Below are 21130 nucleotides of genomic sequence, written 5' to 3'. Positions count from 1 at the left end.
AAAGGACTGAAAGTGGTAAAGTTCTCCACACAAATTAATAGTGGTCCAGAAACTTAAGACCTGTCCCCAATTCTGCCCAACTTTTGACACAACTATTTTGTTTGGGCCCACACCTGCTTTTAAATGGTGGTTTCTGCAAGTATAGTACTTTAAACAGTCTGGGCTGAATTATTTCCGTTGGCTATCTCCTAAAATGAACAAGCCTATTGAAAACCTCAGAGGGAAGGTACTACATTTGTCATTTGGTCTGGAGATTAAGCTTAAAGAAACATGAAGAAATCCCAGTTACTACAACCAAAGAGATTCAACATTTATTTTATCATAAAAGGTCCAGCAAATAAAACTATGTACAAGATCCATGCAAAGAATCCCGTTACACACAAGACACAGTTAAAACCTGGTTAAAAGACACATTTTTAAAACCCGGTTAAAGGACAATCTCACAATAATAGCAAGGAATGAAACTGGTAAGACCAAATACCTTCACTGAGAAACATAGTCGTGTTTATATTTTGGATGCTGCTTGAATCCAATTCTCTCCCCGACAATGAGGCACTGGACCACCCACTCCTGTGACACCACAGGCAGCTGCAAGGCTTCGGCGCACTTGAGCACGGAGGCCGGACACGAGGGGTCGGTCACGACCACATCAAATACTCCTAAAGCAATGTCTGCAACAAGTTGGGAGGCATCAGAGGGACACTCAAGTTAGGCCTCCATTACAAAGGTAGATGTGCCTTCTAACCAGTCAATAGGTCCCATTCTGCCCAAACCAAAGCCCTCGTCCATCAAACCCACTACTCATGCACATAGCCAAAAATAAAAGTTGTCACTATCCACTGGCCCTGTAGAAATATTTACGGGAAATACTGGGGAAAATTCACAGTAAGGACGCGAACAGCCTAGTGCACCTCACTATGTCCACTCACCTCTTGAAGGCACTACTTCTCAGAAATAGGAAGAAAGTCAGTCAACTACCGTACTGAGACTTGGGACCACAGGGCCTTAAGCTATGATCCGAGGACATTCCTGGGACAAGGAAGCGCATGCTTTCCAGATACCTTTGTTGTGGGCACTTGAATGGTGCTGCTTCACGGAGGCTGCCCCGCCAGTCATGAGGATCTCAGACCAGAGCTCCAGGAAGTTCTGCTGCTGATCCGATACCAACAGTACCTTCAGATTGTGGAAAGGGTTGTCACGGGGTTGCCTATGAAGGAGTCAGAGAGGCCTTAGTGTAGCAGAATGTATCCAACAAAGACTCCTCTAAGAAGGGCCTGAATACATCTGGATGGTGTCAAAAGGAAGCTCTGTACCGGGGAAATCATCCCTGTTCTTTTGGTGAATTGCATTCCCCAGCTTTCTGAGCATGCTCTTCAGATCTCCTTGTCCATCTGAGTCTGAGGGCTGGGACCATGCTCCCAAGGTGTTTGATTTTGCTTCAGTGATTGCTTAAAACTTATGTCTCCTTACCTTACAGGTAAGGAATTGTGAACCTACATAAAAATCCTCCCGTATTTTCAAAGGGTTTCTACCGGTACAGAGCTAAACTCGAACTGCGAAAATAGTTTGAAATTGTGATTTGTCCTACTACTTCCAGTCTTTCTGGAAATGTTTATTCTGAATTAGATTCTCCTTCAGAACGCTTGCTGGCTTCCTCTTTAGCTCTGGATGGGCTTTCAAATACATACCAATCTAGAATTCTTTGCTCTTCAAGGCTGTATCCAGCTGGCAACAGATAATTACGGTAGTTCTGGAGCTGGTTGGCATGGCAACTGTCATGGACCCAGACATGAGACACACAAGGAATCCCACTGGCAAGGCACAGGAAGTACTTTCGGGTTCGACAATGCTGATCAGCAATTAGGAGACACTGGTAGGCTGTGTTACACTGAAAGGAAGGACGGAGTCAATAGTTCTGGTGATGCCTACCGAAATCTAAATAGGAGCAGATCTAAAGAGTTCCAAATACGACTTCATCATATTGCAATTCTGTCCCTGAGAAGCCCAAACTGCTTCCATAGTCATTTATTTCGCTGTGCCTCATCTGCAACTTTCTGAGGCCCTAATCCTTAAGAGTCAATGAATGGCCTATGTTATACTCGGCCTTTGAGTCTAAGAATCAATTAACACTAATAGGAATTTCCACTAACCGTGGAAAATTCAAGTAATCCTAGGTTCAAACTTTTCTTTTTATACACTAAAAATTATTTTTCATGCAACAAGTTTGACAGTTTCCCGATTCCTAAAGCCCCTGGCAATTTTATCCGACCTCCTAGGCCTTGGCTCTGTGCAAACTCCTCTCACCTGGGCTTCATTGAAGTCTTCAAGGATATAGCCAGCTCCTGCTCGAAGCTGGGACTCTGTGTACTGCTTGTTGAAAGGTGGAATTTCTAAAAATTCTATGTTAAAAAAAGATAGCAAGAGAGTTATTAAGCAGGTGAATTCCTATTGGCTACTTTTTGCCTGTGTATTGTCCCTTTTCTACTCTTCAGCTACCTTCACAGCAGCGTGTGCCCAAAGCCACAAAGGACTTCCCTGTGCGTCAGAATATCTAACAAGACCTAGAAAATGCTATCAGAGAAGGGACAAGTCAAGTGTGGTGGTGCACCACTGCAATCCCAACTATTCTAGATGCTGAAGGAGGATCACTTGGGATCCCAAGTCCAAGACCAGCATGGGCAACATAGTGAAAATCTGTTTTTAAAAAGGAAGAGGGAGCAAGAACAGGGAGGATGGGGAATACAAGGAGTATGCGTTGCCCTTAGGCCTAAGAATATCAGTACTTTCTGCACCTAAGTCTGAAGACAGTCAGGGGCTGTTGTAGGAATGGACATGCAGCTTATTCCAATCAGAATAACCCTGAAATTAGCCTTATTTCAACCCTACAACTTCTCTGCTGCTTTACACCCATTTCCTCTCATTCTGACTTCTATGGAGGTGAAAAATAGCTCATACTCACTTTTCATAATAAAGCCTTCAAGTTCCTATTTGCTCCACATCTTTAACCCCTTAGAACTAAAACTTTGATAAGAATGTGCAAAGAAAGTATGGTTTAAATTTTTTTTAACTGATAGGGGAACTATGGTTTTAAATTTTAGCTGATTAATTAGAAAATCCTGTTGGAAAACTATCTACCGCTGATGATCTTGAAGTAGCTCAGGACACTGAACACCAATGGCTGCTCTGCTCTACCGTCTTGAGGGTGAAGGAGAAGGTCTGAGAGATGAGGCTGAAACTGTAAGGACACTATGCAATTTGAAATTGCTTCTTTTGACCAAATATCTAACTTAAACTTGTTTTCTTGTCATCTGCTCCTCTCATATACAAAATAACACACTTTAAAAAAAGAAAAGCTGGGGCTGGAAATATGGCCTAGTTGCAAGAGTGCTTGCCTCGTATACATGAAGCTCTGGGTTCGATTCCTCAGCACCACATATATAGAAAAAGCCAGAAGTGGCGCTGTGGCTCAAGTGGCAGAGTGCTAGCCTTGAGCAAAAAGAAGCCAGGGACAGTGCTCAGGCCCCGAGTCCAAGGCCCAGGACTGGCAACAAAAAGAAAAGAAAGACGTTTGAGATTTTAATTGTGAGTTCCGGGAAATTAAGTTCATTAAAATCTTATGACAAATAAAAATCCCAACCCAGTGCATAAAGTTCAATGCCAAGACCACCGCGTGCGCCTCCTCCCTGCGGGCAGAGCCTGGTGCAGCAGGCTACTTGCAGAGCAGCACTTGGGTGGCCTCCCTGTCCACTGCAGCTGCCAGACTGGTCACTTTTTTTTATTCCTTTTGACTCAACATTGCCCATGTTCTTTTTAAAATGAAAGCTCAATCTAGAAACGCTTAATTGGTGGCAGAATGCTTTGTCACGGCATTCTTTTGCACTCTGAATGTCTCCAAAATGGTGCTGTGTCATGCTGACAACCATCATAGTCCTTTCCTTCCCAAAATGTCTACATTACTTGATCCATGATAGCTTCCATTCATGCGCGAAATCCCCAATAACAATACATCTGTATAATCAGTATTACTGCTCAAGCAGCCCATTCTTTGTCATCATTCTCAATTTAGTTTGGATTCAGTCTCAGTACTGAGTGACCTGCCCATCACGAGGTACACATCAACAGCTTATTCCATCATTATGCCTATCTAATTTGCACCATGAGATCAAAGATGAAAGGATTAAATAAACAAGTCAATCAAGTCAATTTGGTCTGATGGGTCCCTAGTAAAACCCAGTGCCACATTCCTTTCTTAATAATTATTAACATTTTCTAAGAGTTCCTTAAAAACTGCAGGATTGCATACTTTTAAGATTCAGCAGGTTTTTATTATAGATGTCATCACCCTCCTCTAACCACTCTCAGGGACTGAAGGCATCAGGGATTCTCTAGTGCTGGTTTCAGCACTAGAAAGAAAGTCAAAGAAACCAAAATAATCCCCTATGGGAGGGGGAGACAAAAGGACTGCAGATCAAGGCCACCCTGGGCAAAAAAGGCTAGCAAAATCCTCTCACAAACACAGCCAAGCGTTTGGATCATACATATATTAACTAGCTAAGTGGAGAGGAGAGGTATGAACATCATGAACCCAGGCAAAAACTAGAGGAGTGCTCAAGTGATAAAGGCAAGTGGTGCCAAACCCACATTTCAAATTCCTCTACACCTGTATTCTGAGTCCTGGGGCTTGAATTCAGGGCCTGGGCACCGTACCTGAGCTGATTTTTGCTCAAGGCTAGCACTGTACTGCTTGTGCTATCACAGCGCCACTTCTGGCTTTTTCTGTTTATGTGGTACTGAGGACTCGAACCCAGGGCTTTGTGTATCCAAGGAAAGCACTCTACCACTAAGCTACATTCCCAGCCCTCACTTTTTTTTTTTTTTGGCCAGTCCTGGGCCTTGGACTCAGGGCCTGAGCACTGTCCCTGGCTTCTTCCCGCTCAAGGCTAGCACTCTGCCACTTGAGCCACAGCGCCGCTTCTGGCCGTTTTCTGTATATGTGGTGCTGGGGAATCGAACCTAGGGCCTCGTGTATCCGAGGCAGGCACTCTTGCCACTAGGCTATATCCCCAGCCCCATCTCACTTTTTTTTTTTTTGAGTCAAATTTATTAGGTCTTCCACTGGCACACCTAGTTTTTGTAAGGAACTAGACAAAACGTATCTCATACAAAGTCATATGTAGAATCCTGGTTTATGGAAGGGGATCAAGAGTATTAGAATAAGATTGTAAAAGCAAAAAGAAAGTAAGACCACAAAGGACAGGCAGAGTGGCTTGAGTGGTAGAGTATGTGCTTAAATTCAAGGCCTTCAGCACAAATTCCAGTATGATGAGAAATTCTAAAAGAAAACAGTTTTCTTGGGTGGGGGGATATTGTTACCGGAATTGAGCACAAGGCCTAGGCTCTGTCCCTTAACTTTTCACTCAAGGCTGGCACTCTAGTACTTCAGCCACAGTTCTGCTTCTAGCTTTTTGGTGGTTAACTGGAGTTAAGAGTTTTATGGGCTCTCCTGCCTGGGCTGGCTTTGAACTGTGATCTTCAGATCTCAGCCTCCTGTGAAGCTAGAATTACAGGCATGAGCCACTGGCACCTAGCATGAACAGTGTTCATGCCATAATACACACACACCACTACACAGAATTCTCAAGGGACTCCCTAAATACCTAAAAAGTAATTTTTGGCTAAGAAAGTCCTTACATACCGTATCTCCCATTGTACCAGTCAGTGTCCGTTCTATTTGACCAACTAGGCCTTGCACTCACATAGTCCTTGGAAATGCCACCTGCTCCCATGGCCCAACTGCCCTGGACCTAGAGCGTCTTTACCCAAAGCCACCCCTCTCCCGCTCCATATCATGGTGTTTATTGATAGATGCAAGTATATAAAATCAGCTAAACTGTGGCTGGGAATATAGCCTAGTGGCAGGAGTGCTTGCCTCCTATACATGAAGCCCTGGGTTCAATTCCCCAGCACCACATATATAGAAAATGGCCAGAAGTGGCGCTGTGGCTTAAGTGGCAGAGTGCTAGCCTTGAGCAAAAAGAAGCCAGGGACAGTGCTCAGGCCGAGTCCAAGGCCCAGGACTGGCCAAAAAAAAACCAAAACAAAACAAAACAAAAAATCAGCTAAACTTAATTTCAATACTGTAATAGTAAGAGGGACCAATTCAAATTCGATCATCATTTGTTTCACATCCACAAAAACCACCAAGGGCATTAATAATCTCTCAAAACTGATCAGTTTTGTGGAAGTAGTGTTTTGCCTGTATTTCTACCTCTAGTAAAGGGCTTTATGTGCTAGATTTTAATATCCTAGAGCCTGGGCAACTGCACAAGTCTTTTTAAAAGAAACATGGTTTACTTACTCAAAGCCATTCTTTACATTGTCTGAAGAGCATAAATCTCCCTGATCATTCTTCGTCTGTCTGTTTGCATCTCTACCTGGCTGCAGTTAGTGAGGAGGTTTGGCTAATTTAGAGTTATCTATATACTTGAAATTCTAGCTAGTATACATCTTCTAGGTACTATTTTATGGCAACCATGTTTTCAAATTTTGATTACCTCTTAATATTAGTCAGCACTCTAAACATTGTTCTATTTTTTAGCCGTGTCAGACACAGCTGGATATTACCTGTCAATCACTCATAATTCATTTGTATCTCTTTTTTTTGGGGGGGGGGGCACCAGTCCTGGGGCTTGGACTCATTTGTATCTCACATCACATACTTTTCAGGTCATGGAAATAAATTTTACCTCTGCTGACCAGCCTTCACTCAAACATAAGACACCACAGAAACGTGCATAGTCCGTGTGGCTGTAAGAGCGCTGATCAGCACACTCACAGTCTTAACGAGAATGCAGTTGGCCCCGGTGGGTTTCCTCTAGCAGGAGATGGCAGGGTCTCAGAAGCCTGATGGACAGGAGGAAGGTAAACCACTACTGGGTTCTATCTAAGCTGAGTGTGCTACTATTGCTGACAAAAAACAACTCTGCAACCTTCAGCTTGTTTCTTCTATGTAAATGGAATGGTAAAAATCTATCTCCTATGTTCATATAGATTGTTTTGAGCAAGCACTTGTGAAAACACTTTGCCATATTCTTAACCAAGATGCTACTTGCCAACTGCTCAGCCCTGGCCCTGCCTCAGCCAGAGAGCCACCACCAGCTCCTAAAGTGAATGGAAGGAAGAAAAGAAGCTGTGCGTGCCAGGGCCCAAGGGTCTTACCTTCCTCTTCCTCGCTGCTTCCTGTAGGACCATCTGGCAGTTTAGAGCGGCTGGCCAACTTGTCACTGGTTGTGGCCATAGTGAGGAGAAAAGCATAGCCCAGAAACAAGGTCTTATTGAGGGGTAAAGGTCCTCTCTGCTCTTCTAGGACAGAAGGGTCGCCAGTGTTGTCTCCACTCTCACAGGGACTCACAAACTCTCCTGCCCCCACCGCACCTGGAAGGACAGAGCACTTGCTAGAATGACACACAAGGACCCAGCACCCAGTGTGACCTGATGGGTAGGCCATGTCCCAGTGTGCCTCCTGACCCATAACCCAACACCATTACTACTGGACTAAACAGATCACGAAATCTAATTGCTGTAGATTCAGATTTTAAAGTCAGAGGGTAAGTGTATTTTCAGAAATGAAAATCATTGTCAGTCGTGGGCCTGGGTGCTGTCCCTGAGCTTTTTCACTCAAAGCCAGTGCTCTACCACTTGAGCCACAGTGCCACTTCTGGTTTTCTGTAATTGGAGATAAATGTCTCACAAACTTTCTTGCCAAGGCTGGCTTTGAACCATGATCCTGGGGTTTCAGCCTCCTGAGTAGCTAGGGATTACAGGCATGGGCCACCAGTGCTTAGCAGCACTGTTTCTGGTTTTTTGGGTTTTTCTGCCAGTCCTGGGCCTTGAACTGAGGGCCTGAGCACTGTCCCTGGCTTCTTTTTGTTCAAGGCTAGCAATCTACCACTTGAGCCACAGCGCCACTTCCGGCTTTTTCTATATATGTGGTGCTGAGGAATCAAACCCAGGGCTTCATATATAGGAGGCAAGCACTCTACCACTAGGCCATATTCCCAGCCCACAGCACTGTTTTCATATAGCCAAAATAAATACTTTCAGACCATTAAAGTCAGGGTAGTTATAATACAAAAAGCAAGTAAGAGTGGCAAAATGCTTAGAAGTTTTCAGCCCCCTTTTGTAGCCCAGGATACGTGATACTGTGAAGAAGCCTTAAAAACAAATACAACTTTTCATATTAACTGTTTTATGTGGGGATGAACCATATCAAAATACTATCATCAACTGTTCGGGGCCCATCACCAACACCTGGGTAGGTAAGTGAGCCAGCCCCTCCAGAACTCCCACACACCCATGCTGCAAGTGCCCCAGTAAGTTCTCAAAAGAGAAAATGCTACCTGGCCTGGAGAAGCTGAGTCACAGGCTCACAGGAGGCGACAGGCACCTCATGCATGCCCTTTAAAACAAAACCAGCAGCAGGAGAAATCTCAGAGGCAATAGGATGTCACGTGGACGAGGCTAGACTACAATGCAAGGTCAAGACTGTCTAAGTTTGAATCCTGGTTTACTTTGTCATCTGGGAAAGTTAACCAAGTTTTCTGTTTTCTTCAAATATCTAGAAAATGAATTTTTATACCTCAACTTCAAGGGCATGCAACAATATGCATAAAGCTTGCTTCACAATCAAGATCAACTCTGTTGTTACTGTTTTTAAATACTCTGAAATACCACAGTAGCGTTGGGTAGATAAGCAGGTGATACAACTCAAAGCACCAGAAAACCAAAGGGGTCTGGTGCCAGGACAATGAATGTAATTCCGGCAGAATTTCATCTATGCCCTAAGCCTGAGTGTCTCCTCAGAACAGACACTCAGGACTTGACTTCATTCTACCTTCAAGACCTACGGTATGGCCCTGTGTCATTGTAGACAAAGAACAACAGATGGGTTGATCCTCTCTCTTAACTCTCAACATGAGTGACTAGAGAGGGGTGGGAGATAAAGATTCAGGCTCCAGTGCCTTTCATTAGGAATTAAGGCCTCAGGATAAAGAGAGAAGCAGAAGATTGTGCAGGCAAAGGAAGAGCTCTAAGACAAGCCCGATCTGTTTTAGTTCTGCCTCAAATTCCTTCTTTCATCCCAGAACCCATGCAGGGTTCAATGAATGTTTGAGATTAAGTCCCAACCTCCTATCTAGACCGTGCTGGGAGGATAAAAGCCAGCAGACACAGTAAGCTGTCCAAGCACCACCTGTAGCTCGTGTGGTGCTAACTGCAGGCAGGACAGAGCAGTCATTGCCACGTATGAGGTTCCATCTTCCCAGCAGCTGACCCTGCACTCGCCATGGTCTGAGCAAGAACAAAGCAAAGGAAACACTAACCAGGCTTCACAGTGGTAGACTTGCGGCCTCGCTTGGCAGGGGACCTTTCCTCTTCAGAAGTGATAAGTTTCCTTTTGCCTGAGGGAACTCCAGAAGAGGTTCGAGGACTTTCTGCGATCTTGCGGGTAGGCGTGTGCTGCTGCTGCTGCTGCTGGAGGCAGTGGGGGTGGACGGAGAGCTGATGTTACTGCGACGTTTCCGCTTCCCTTCCACCAAATTGTCTGTAGTAGGATAAGCCAAAGGTTTGTCAAATCCCAAAGTCTGATGAGATGGTGATTTTAGATACAGGTACCTTTCCCCATCTCTTTACGGCACAGTTTTCTCCTGCAATCACTACTGGAACAGGGATGTGTTTGGTCTCCTGTAAGTCTGGGGAGGCCACAAAAGCCCCAAGGACTTATTGTTTGGTACTGGAAAGAACAGGTAGGACAGACAGCAGCTCTAGAAATGGACAGCCATCACCCCAGATCATCACCACCCAAGAGGCCACATACAAAAATAACAGGCAGGCAACGGTGGTGTATACCTCCAGTTCCAGCTGCGATCTTCAGATCGCAAGTCAGCCTGGGGGTTACCTTCATGAGACTATCTCCAATACACCACTCAAAAAGCCAGAGGCTCAAGTGGTAGAACACTATCCCTGAGCACAGAGACAGAGCCCAGGCCATGAGTTCAAGCCTCAAGACCAGCAAAAAAAATAAGCAAAATTTAAGGAAACATTACTGATTGCTCTGTAGAAACCACCCTTCCCTCTAAGCAGTGCCAGAGAACACAGGCAGTTAATAGCTCAGTAGGCCACAATCTTACCTAAGCTGATATCTGCTGCCTTTGTGAGTGGTGTTACTGCCTCATAAGGACCAAGCCCATACTGCTCTCTCAGTCTGTTTCCTTGCTCCAAGGACAAGATAACAGCCATTCGCTTATACCACTTCCGCTGGCCTTCTTTCTCAATGCTGTAGTACAGCTCCCCAGACTCCTTCCGATGTCCTTTCACCACTCCTGGAGTATGAAAACGTAAAAAATGCACATTCTTAAAAGGGGCAGCAAAGCATGTTAGAAGCCCAGCCCAAATAGTCACACCACCACTTAGGATTCGTGAAGCTTCTATGAGATCAGGATAAGGACATTTTCTTGCTTTAAGGTGGCGCAGGCATCAAATAAAGCTGCTCGATACAAGCCTTATAGTTTGTTGATGGCTCAAATGGTTCCCATAAAGTAAATGGCATGTGGTTTTTGTTGTTTTGCCAGTCCTGGGGACTGCACTCAGGGCCTGGGCACTATCCCTGAGCTTTATGCTCAAGGCTAGCACTCTATCACTTGAGCCATAGCTGGCAGTTTCTGTTTATGCGATACTGAGGAATCAAACCCAGGGCTTCATGCATACAGGCAAGCACTCTATCACTAAGCCACACTCCCAGCCCCACCTGTTTTTGTTTTGTGTTTTTAAAACAATTTTGTAACAACTGTTTAATACAGTGAAAATAAATTATTTCCAACTATAAAAATGAACCGTGAAGCCTGTTGGGAGTTCTTTGTGATAGAGGGGGTGAGACTGATTGGAATACAATGTAAATGTGTAGATTGGTAACCAAAAAAAAAAGAGAGAGCTGATACATTTGATATAAATTGGGTCACAGGTCAAGTCAGAAAAGACTTCAATCCATGTACTGTTAAACTGATGCCCCAAATGTGTCACTCGCACTAGAAGAGTGAATCCCAAATACAAGAGAGCCTGGAAGACTGCGATAGAAAGGTGTGTCTATCCATTATATCCTAGTCCATGTTCAACTCAAAGGATGACTTTAAATAACAAAGTCAACACAAATTGCTATCTTCAAGTTAAGTTCATGTAAAAGGAACAATAAGCTCACCAAACAATAAAATCATACATAAATCCTAACACTGGCTACACAAGCTTTAAGGTTATTTTCCGACAGGATAGTGCACATATGCCCACTGAACCCCAATCCTCCTATCTCTGCCTTGGGATGACATCTATGAGCCACCATATCCAGCCTAAGGCATCATTCTTCAAATTAGAAAGTAGTGAGTGTGCAGGCATGCAAACACAATTCTAACTTCTACCTAAGTTAAATATATCTAGATCCTAAGTTCCCATCAAAGCAGGAAGTATAAAAGATGGTGAGGAAAGAGCCAGGCTATAGAGAGGAAAACAACACGATGTTCAGTGGAGAACCTGAGAATTACCACATTACGAGTGACAAAGTTTACCATCACCAGTAGTGTCATGCAGATGCCACACACCTCCCTCAGTCCCAGGTGTATGATGAGAAGGGAACTCCACCACACTGGCCTTTTTAAAACTCCAAAGCTCTTGCTGGGCACTGGTGGCTCACACCTGTGATCCTAGCTATTCAGGAGGCTGAGATCTGAGGAGCACAGCTTGAAGCCAGCCCAGGCAGTTAAGTCCATCAGACTCTTATCTCCCATTAACCACCCAAAAAGCCTGAAATGGAGCTCTGGCTCAATTGATAGAGCAGATAAAGCTCAGAGATAGCGCCTATGCCCTGTGTTCAAGCCCTGGAGACACAGACACAGACATAGACAGACACACACAGAGACACACACAGACACACACACACACACACCCGGAACTGGTGCTGTGGCTCAAAGTGGGAGAGCATTAACCTTGAGCTGAGGAGCTGGGACAGTGCCCAGGTCCAGAGTTCAATCTCCTCAACTGACAAAAATAAATATAAATAAAAAAACATCCTGTAGTCTAGTAACATTAGACTAATCAAACTGAGAAATATTCTATAAAATACTGACTAGTATCCTCAAAAGGTCATGAAAAACAAAAGAAAGAAATTGCCACAAACCAAAGGGACCAAAATTAAACATAGTGATGGCTAGGGCTGGGAATAGAGTGCTTGCCCTGGGTTCAATTCCCCAGCACCATATATATAGAAAACGGCCAGAAGTGGCGCTGTGGCTCAAGTGGCAGAGTGCTAGCCTTGAGCAAAAAGAAGCCAGAAACAGTGCTCAGGCCCTGAGTTCAAGGCCCAGGACTGACAAAAAAAAAATATTAAAAAAATAGGGGCTGGGAATATGGCCTAGTGGCAAGAGTGCTTGCCTCCTACACATGAACTCTCAGTTTGATTCCCCAGCACCACATATATGGAAAATGGCCAGAAGGGGCGCTGTGGCTCAGGTGGCAGAGTGCTAGCCTTGAGCGGGAAGAAGCCAGGGACAGTGCTCAGGCCCTGAGTTCAAGGTCCAGGACCGGCCCCTCCCCCCCGCAAAAAAATAATAAGAGTTTTGTCTTTCATGGCCTGGGTATGGTGGATTGGGCCTGTAATCCCAGTTACTTAGGAGGACAAGATAGAAAGGTCATGGTTCGAGGCCAGACTGGGCAAAAGAAAAATATTACATAAAAATTACATTAAAAAAAACACAAGATACAAAGCTCAGCATAGTGGTGTGTGTCTGTCATCTCAGCTATCTCCAATTAACCACCAAAAACAAAAAACATAGTGATGGCTAAATGTAATGTATAGGTATCCTCGGCTGGATCTTGGAACAGAAAAACATTTCAGAAAAGCTGGTAAATCCAAATAAAATCTAGTTTATTGTTAGGAAAAAACTAAAATTGGTTTCTTAGTTCTGAGAACTATATGCAAATTTAGAAAGCCCAGCAATAGGAAAGCTAGGTGAGGTAGACACCAACCAGAAGGCTGACCCGCATTCTATACTCTGCAAATCTTCTGTAAAATTATCCCAATAGTAGTTTGCTCAAAGTAAGCAACAGCTGAACACCGACCGATGGCTCACACCTAGCTACTTAGAATCTGAGGATCTTGGTTCAAAGTCAACACAGGTAGGAAACTCTATGAGACTCTTATCTCCAATTAATTACCAAAGAGTGGAAAGTAGAGCTGTGGTTCAACAAACAAGAGTGCCAGCCTTGAGCAAAAAAAAAAAGACAGTAACCAAGCCCTGAGTTCAGCTCTAGGACCAGCACCCAAAAAACAAAAGGACAGTGGCAGAAGCAACAAGCACTGTTATAGGAACCAAATCTCTTGACAGATGCAGCTAAGGCAGGGAGGAAATCTTGGTGACTACAGATGTGATGGAGCTCCAGTGGTCCCAGGGCCCAGCAACCCTCAATTCAGCTTCCTCATTACCTGCACTGAAGTACTCATCTTCCGAGAGAGCTGTCACTTCAGTATCCAGCGGGATGGGGTCACACAGGAGAATGTCTTTGCCCAACACATCACACTCATACCCATCATCAAAGAGTAATTTATACTTCCCAGCTCCAACATCTCGTGTGATTTTTCCAGAGTAAAAGTAGCCATTGGATGACCACTTGGCCACAACACGGAGCCCTACGAAGCTGTTTCCTGCAGAGGCGGCATCTACGCCATCCGCAGAGCTGGCCGCAGTTTGGAAAGGAATCTCTGGAGAGTCGCTACGCCGCAAAGTACCAGCACCCACATCTGCTCTTCTCCCAGAGTCTGGGACACGGGGCACAATTCGGGTGAAGGATTTGTCATCTGGCGACATGCTAGGCGAAATATCCTCTATGCCCAGTGGGCCAGACACAACTGTTTCTCTAGAGAGAAATAATAGGAAAAATCAAAATCGATTCCCCACTCCTGCTTGTCCAGGGGACTTGTCCTGCTTGTCAGCCCACTCAGTATAACCCCATCGCAGGCAGGCCCGGGGTCTCTCGGGTGCCTCACCCCAATCCCTTCCCACTCCCCAGTGCGGGTGCATTTCTCCTGCTGATACCACAATACTCCCAATCCCCCTTCACTTCTCTCTGCTCCCTTGTTTTCTGAACAAGTAACAGACTACAGGTATCTCCCACTCCTCAGGTACCTGCTTCCAGTGGTTCGAGACGGTGGGCGGCCTCTTCGCCCGCGCCCACGAGGGGTGACAGGAGCCTTCCCTCCCTGTCTGATGCCATCACCATCCTCTTCACACACAGGCACCCCTGTCTGAGTGACCCCTTTTCTAGGACTGGAAAATGAGGGCAGGTTAGTTTACGTAGTAACTGCTACTACCTCCCTCCTTCACAGTCTCCCCAGGCCCTCCCCATACATGGCAGGTTCCATGGGTAGGCCTCCGGGACAGCAGGGAGCTGGTTCACACAGCCACCCCACAATCTCAGCCAGGAAGCAGGCGGCATGGGATACAAGGACAATCTATTCCCTCTTACTGCAGCCTTTAAAAACAGCATGCCCGTTTCTGCTCCACTTTCTCATCTGCTTCAGGCTCTGGACACCTGAACAAAGCTAAGACTCATCAAGTTAGGAACACTACTTAAACTTCCTGTACTCCTCACCAAAATGTGTGTGCAAGACAGAATACAGGGGCGGTAGGAAGATGTACTCCAATTCCCAAAGTCCTTTTGCCTGTTTTCTTTCTCTCAGGGATTTCTTTGCCAGAAAAGGTATGCCACCCACCCACGGCACAGTGCTCCTCTCACACTCCCCCATGAGGAGAAATAAGCAGCAAGGAAGAAGAGTTAACTTATCACAGATAGAGGATCACCCCCCAGCAGCCCTGCCTCTGCTGTGGCTCAGTCTCGGGAGACCGGGTCTGCACCTCAGTTTTCCTGGGCCTCCTCGGGAGCTGGGTAAGGCAAAATCTGTGGGCTCTGCAGTGCTGGTTTTCCCTTTGAGCGCTCCGGCTCCTCTCCCCGAGCTGCCGCTGCTGTGCATGGCCGAGGGGCTTGTCCCACTGGACGTGCGGTGTAAGCTGGAGGCCTTCGAGGAGAACGAGCTGATATCCCCCAGGTCACCCGAGGAACCCCCAGTGTGTGAAGGGCACACTTCGGTTTCACACTCCTGACATTCTACAATTGGCTCCTCAGCTTCCTGCAGTGAAGAAATGAATAGAGAAGCAAAAAGAAACCACGACAACATAAGCTAATGTGATAGTGGGAAAATCCTAGAGGGCAAAAAATTTTAATCCAGAAAGGTGGAAACCAGGAGGGAACTTTCCAAAACAAGGACAATGTTCTGATTCTGTTTTGAGCAATGGCTACAGAAAATTATCAAGTCACTGAACTAAATATGTGTGTGCCAGCCTGCGGCTTGAACTCGGGAGCTGGACCCTCCCCGAGCTTTTGCGCTCAAAGGCTAGCACTCTACCACTTGAGCCACAGCTCCACTTCTGGCTCTTTGTTAGTTCATTTGAGATAAGAATCTCATGAACTTTCCTGCCAGGCTGGCTTTAAACCACAATCCTCACATCTCAGCCTCCTGAGTGGCTAGGACTACAGGCGTGAGCCACCAAGCAGAGCCGGCTTAAAATGTAACATCGTAATGGCAAAATAAAGACAGCAAAAGATTAAGAAATCTCTACAATAAAATAAATTATCTTTTTATTGGTCATGTATATAGCCTGCAAGGTGCCAGTAGATTCTAACCTAGAAGTAACTTCACTGAGTGAAAACAGGTAAGGAGGTAGGTAGGTTCGAAAAGAAAATGAGTTGGTTAGCACATTTAGGATGGGACAACAGTGTCTCCTGGTTGTCACCCTAGCTACTACGAAGGCTGAAAGCTCAGGATCAAGGTTCAAAACCAGCTAAGGCAGACAAATCTGAGAAACTTGTATCACCAATTAACCAGCAAAAAGCCAGAAGTGGAGATGTGGCTCCAGTGATAAGACACCAGCCTTGCGAGAAAAAGCTGAGCACAAGGCCCAGAGTTCAAGCCCCAGTACTTGCGAGGGGGGGGGGAGGGGGGGTCCATGTCTAGATACTTTGTTAACCATGGGCGACATTACATGGTTTGTGACATTAGTTATCTTTCAATAAATGATCCAAGAAATAGACCAAATATAGCATAGCTGAAAAAATAAAGACCTAAAAGCTTATCATTGAAGTATGTGAGTTTGCAGTAGGTATGGACCACAAAAGTCTAACTGGCTTCATCTCACATGCTCATACTGACAGGCTGGTAGTAGCTACCTAGAGCTGTTTAGAGGAAGCTCCCAAGAGTAAACCCCAGCTCAAACAGGGACGTTCTGGCACCAACCAGCAATGTCCTCTAGAAGAGGGTAGAAAAACTACAGCATGCACGATACCATTACCTTCCTAGTCTAGAATGTTCAAAACATATTATGCTAACAGAGATGATACAGAGAAGTGTATGATAGATTCTTCCCTTAATGAGTTTGCAATCTCTCCAAGAAAACAGTGCACAATACACACACATTTAATACTACAAACGAATAAATGATTACTTTTTACTTCCTTCTTGAAACTTTGTCCTTTAAAATACATTAAATTAGGTCAGGTGCAGTTGGGTGTTGCCGATTCGTGCCTGCAATCTTAGCTGCTCAGAAGCTGAGACATGGAGGAGCAATGCTCAAAGCCAACTTAGGCAGAAAATGATGAGACTTTGTCTCTAACCAGCAAATAAACCCCCAAACTGGTTCAAGTGGTAAAAGGATAGCTGAGCAACAAAAAACAGCAAGCAGTCTGAGAAAGGTCCTTAGTTCAAACCCCAGTACCATACAAAGGGGGAAGGGGGAAAGCCAGGTCCAGTGGCTCAGACCTCACTCCTGTTTTCCTAGTTACCTGTAAGGTTTGTTTTTGTTTTTTTGCCAGTTCTGGGGTTTGAACACTGTCACTGAGCTTCTTTAGCATAAAGCTAGCACTCTACCACTTGAGCAACGGTGCCACTTCTAGCCTTTTATGTGGTGCTGAGGAATTGAGCCCAGGGCTTCATGCGTACCAGGCAAGCACTCTTCCACTAAGCCACATTCCCAGCCCTGGACCACAATCTGAGGCCAGCCTAGGCAGAAGCATCCATGAGATTCCAGCTCAAAGGAAGAAGTTAGGCATGGCAGCAAAATGCCATCATCCTAGAGACAGTGGGAAGTGAATAATGGGAAAATTACTGACCAGGTGCACTGCTAGGCAGAAGCAAGGATTTACTGAAAATAATCAGTGAAAAAAGGGTTGGCACCATAACTCAATGAGCACCTGCCTAGCAAGCTCAAGGCTCCAAATTCAAACCCCTAGTACCACTAATAATAAAACACTGAAAAATAGCCAAAACAAATACACCTAGGGTCATAACTGAAGTGGTAGAGCAACTAGCAAATATGAGGCCCTGGTATCACCAACACAAAAAACAAAAGAAAGCATAAAAGGTACCAACATACCTAAGGAGGGGGATGAAAGGAATAGATTTTATGTGATTTTATGGATTTTCCCCCTACCTCCAATACTAAGATTTGTCACCATGTCAAATTATTTTCTACACACTATGCTATATATCCATAACTTCCTCCAAAATTGTAGTTAACAAAAAATTCTACAAAAAATGTCTTAGACAAAAACTTTTTTAAAAAAGACTGGTGTGGTGGTTCACACCTGTAATGTCAGCTATGAGGCAGGGCTAAGGATGAGGATCAGAGTTTATGGCCAGTCTTAACAAAACAGTTAACAAGATGCTACTTCAACCAAAAAGCCAGATACAGTGGTATATGATTGTCATGCCATCAATTGGCAGGAGGTGTAAGCAGGATGACAAAGATTTGAGGGAAAAAAAGATAAAACAAAAGTGTATGTATCTTAATACATACACTTCAAGTAGGTGAACACCCGCATAGTGAGCCAGAGGCTCTGAGTTAAACCCTCCCCAAAAAAGTATACTTAAAAAGAACTATTTCTAGGATTTACTGTATATTCTAAATGTCTCAAACTGATGTCATGCTATTTAACGTGACAGCCATGACTCTGAACAACAGACCAGAACAAGAGAAATAAAATGCTCCATGTAATAAAATTCTATGACCAGAGTTTAATTCCTGAGTACAGCTTCCTACATGGCTAACAGGATTAAAGTATCGGACAAAAAAAAAAAAAAAGACAAAGGAATATAGTTGTATATCTTGAAAATCAAATACTTGCTAGATCTTAAAATGTATTTGCAAAGATTACAGATCTTTAATTCTAAAAAATCTCATCTCAGCCAGTATTAGATGTAAACAAAGTCAGCACTGATGCCAGCCATGAACAAGTCAATAAATGCGGATGGTGTGCCGACACTACAGTCTGCAGAGAAACCCACTGAGACACGAGTGCTTCCTCTCCCAGCGGCTCCGCAGCCACACACACCACAGAGAAAACCAGCGAGCTGACATGCAAACACACAAGGAACAGTGAGGAAACACACGACACTGGACTGGAGCGCCAAACTTCATTTGTGATTCCAAGGATTTAAAATTATATACAAAATCTTCATACATACCAAACTGTTTTCCGTTTTAGCAGGTATTTTAGTATAATAAGATAAAGTAGGGAAAGATGAAAAAAAGAAACATTTGCTGCTCACAAGGAAGGAAACAGTAAAAAAAGAAAAAAATCCCTCAACCTGTTTTTTTTTCTGTTTCTATGGTGCTGAGGAATTGAACCCAGGGTTTCATGCATGCTAGGCAAGCACTCGACCACTAAGCCACATTCCCAGCCCCTCAACCTGTTTTTATAGAGAAGATCAGACTGCCCCAAGGCCAAACAATGAATTCATGGTTGGAGAAAAGAGAAAGCAGACAGGACCTTTCTTCTAACATAGTTCTTGTATTTTTTCTACTAAATTAAAAAAAAAAAAAAAAAAGCTGGTAGCATAGCAAAGGGGAGAAAGGGTCAAGATGATTTTTTTTCCCCATACAAAGAAACCTGGCACACAGACCAAGGGCTTTTATTTACCTCAGTGACTTTTCTTTCTACTTCTGTTCCATCCACATAGTACACATCTGTGATAACACGGGTGACAAGTGTGCGCACTTCACGGATTGTTCTCATGTGACGATGCAAAACGTGTCCATGTGGAGGCTGAGGCATATCAAATTCTTCTTCTCCCTATGACGGAAGACACAGAAGAGCAGATCCCATTGGAAATCGTCAGAACCACAAATCAGCTCAACTTGAGCCACAGCTCCACTTCCAGATTTTTGCTGGTTAATTGTAGTAAGAGTCTCTCAGACTTTGTCAGACTGGCTTTGAACTCCAATCCTCAGATTTCAGCCTCTGAGTAGCTAGGATTATACGAGTGTACCAGTGTCTGGCACAGATTCTCTTCATTGTTGAGAGGATTCATAGATCTAGCGTGGTGAAATTTTCTAGGCGCTTTATTTTCTATTGGCATACAGATGAATTAATCTATACAGTGGGAGGCCATTCTATAGCCAGAGATTAGGAGGTATCTACATCAGAATGATGTGCCTTGGTATGACATAGAAATAGCTAAATAAAATTGTACATATACTACTCATGTCTAAGGATATTTAGGTGAATCTTAGATGAAAGTACTTTTTTTTTGTCAGTCCTGGGGCTTGAACTCAGGGCCTGGGTACTGTTCCTGAGCTTTTTGCTCAAAGATAGCACTCTACCACTTGAGCCATAGCACCACTTCTGATTTCTGTGAATGTGGTACTGAGGAATCAAACTCAGGGCTTCATGCATGCTAAGCAAGCACTCTACCACTAAGCCACATTCCCAGACTTTTTTTTTTTTTTTTGCCAGTCCTGGGCCTTGGACTCAGGGTTTGAGCACTGTCCCTGGTTTCATTTTGCCCAAGGCGAGCACTCGACCACTTGAGCCACAGCACCACTTCTGGCCTTTTCTATATATGTGGTGCTGAGGAATCGAACCCAGGGCTTCATGTATGCAAGGCAAGCATTCTTGCCACTAGGCCATATTCTCAGCCCCCCCAGACATTATTTTTAAATTACAATTCCACTTCTTTTTTCTTGCCAGTATTGGGCTTCTAAAATGTTTTTTGGCAGTACTGAGTAATCTTTCTAATTCTGATGAATTATCAGTGAGTATTAAGTTTACACTTGTAACTATTATTTAGAAAATTATGAAGTAATTCTTTAGTCCTTTAGTCACCATGCTACATTTGTAAACCTCAGAGCAGTCTGTTCCCTCTGCATTAGTAGCTGAAAATTACAATTTACATAGGGCTATCGGCCACTTTTAAGCATATGGTGCACTGTGACATTTGAGTACATTCACAATGCAAACAATGTGTTTATCACCACCACCCATCTCCAGAACTTTATCTTTCCCAAATAAATTTCTGTATTCATCCAAAATATTATTTTAGCACTTTTAGCAGGAGCAGCTAGCTCTTAGATATTTTACACCATATAACACTGGCGTGTAGTATTGTCATAGTTATAGAAATCAGTAGTGCTAGTAATTATAGTAAGAGCAACGATAAATAGGTAGCAGAAACAATCTAGAACATTTATATGGGAGACCCATAGTATCTGAAGGTGTATGGTTCCAAGGATGCCACTGAGAAAAACCTACGCATGCTCAGAATGCCTTGAGCTCAGCGCAGTACTGGGATGCTTCATCCATTTTTCCCATTACAGTGCCCACTTCCCCTATATACACATCATCTTTCATCAAATGTAAGCTTTTCACTTTATCACTTAAATTAAGCACATTCACTTAATGTTTACCTTACTTTATGAAAGGTTTATTTTCACAAAATTAAGGGCAGGAAAACACTGAAGACAACACTGGCAACATGAGATTGACCGAGAGCCTCTCATAACTGAACTGCAGAATGCACATGCAGGAATTTAAATTTTTTAGTTTTTAAATTTCTTGATTTTATTAAAATGTGTTACTTTTTCTCATCATGTTTGGTCAACAGTGCATGTAGGACTATAAGACTGGCTCATGTGGTAGAGCACATACTTAGCAAGAGCACTATGCTGAATTGAAACTCCACTACCAAAACAATAAAAGC

General features: G+C 44.0%; 1 protein-coding gene across 1 annotated transcript in view; it reads right to left on the bottom strand.

The window, feature by feature from the left end:
* Window positions 1-164: 164 nt before the first annotated feature.
* Tp53bp1 (tumor protein p53 binding protein 1) overlaps window positions 165-21130 on the bottom strand; it is a 66334-nt gene continuing 45368 nt past the window's right edge. Inside the window, 12 exon segments of the mRNA XM_048333132.1 lie at window positions 165-671; window positions 1062-1207; window positions 1689-1888; window positions 2305-2399; window positions 7219-7434; window positions 9381-9516; window positions 9519-9601; window positions 10188-10379; window positions 13526-13956; window positions 14226-14366; window positions 14955-15226; window positions 19072-19224. Coding sequence (XP_048189089.1) covers window positions 484-671; window positions 1062-1207; window positions 1689-1888; window positions 2305-2399; window positions 7219-7434; window positions 9381-9516; window positions 9519-9601; window positions 10188-10379; window positions 13526-13956; window positions 14226-14366; window positions 14955-15226; window positions 19072-19224 — 2253 coding nt within the window. The 3' untranslated portion in view covers window positions 165-483.

Source organism: Perognathus longimembris, chromosome 23 (assembly GCF_023159225.1).
Source record: "Perognathus longimembris pacificus isolate PPM17 chromosome 23, ASM2315922v1, whole genome shotgun sequence".
Taxonomy (NCBI): Eukaryota; Metazoa; Chordata; class Mammalia; order Rodentia; family Heteromyidae; genus Perognathus; species Perognathus longimembris.
The sequence above is the reverse complement of the archived record's forward strand: the minus strand, read 5'-3'. Positions and strand labels throughout refer to the sequence as shown.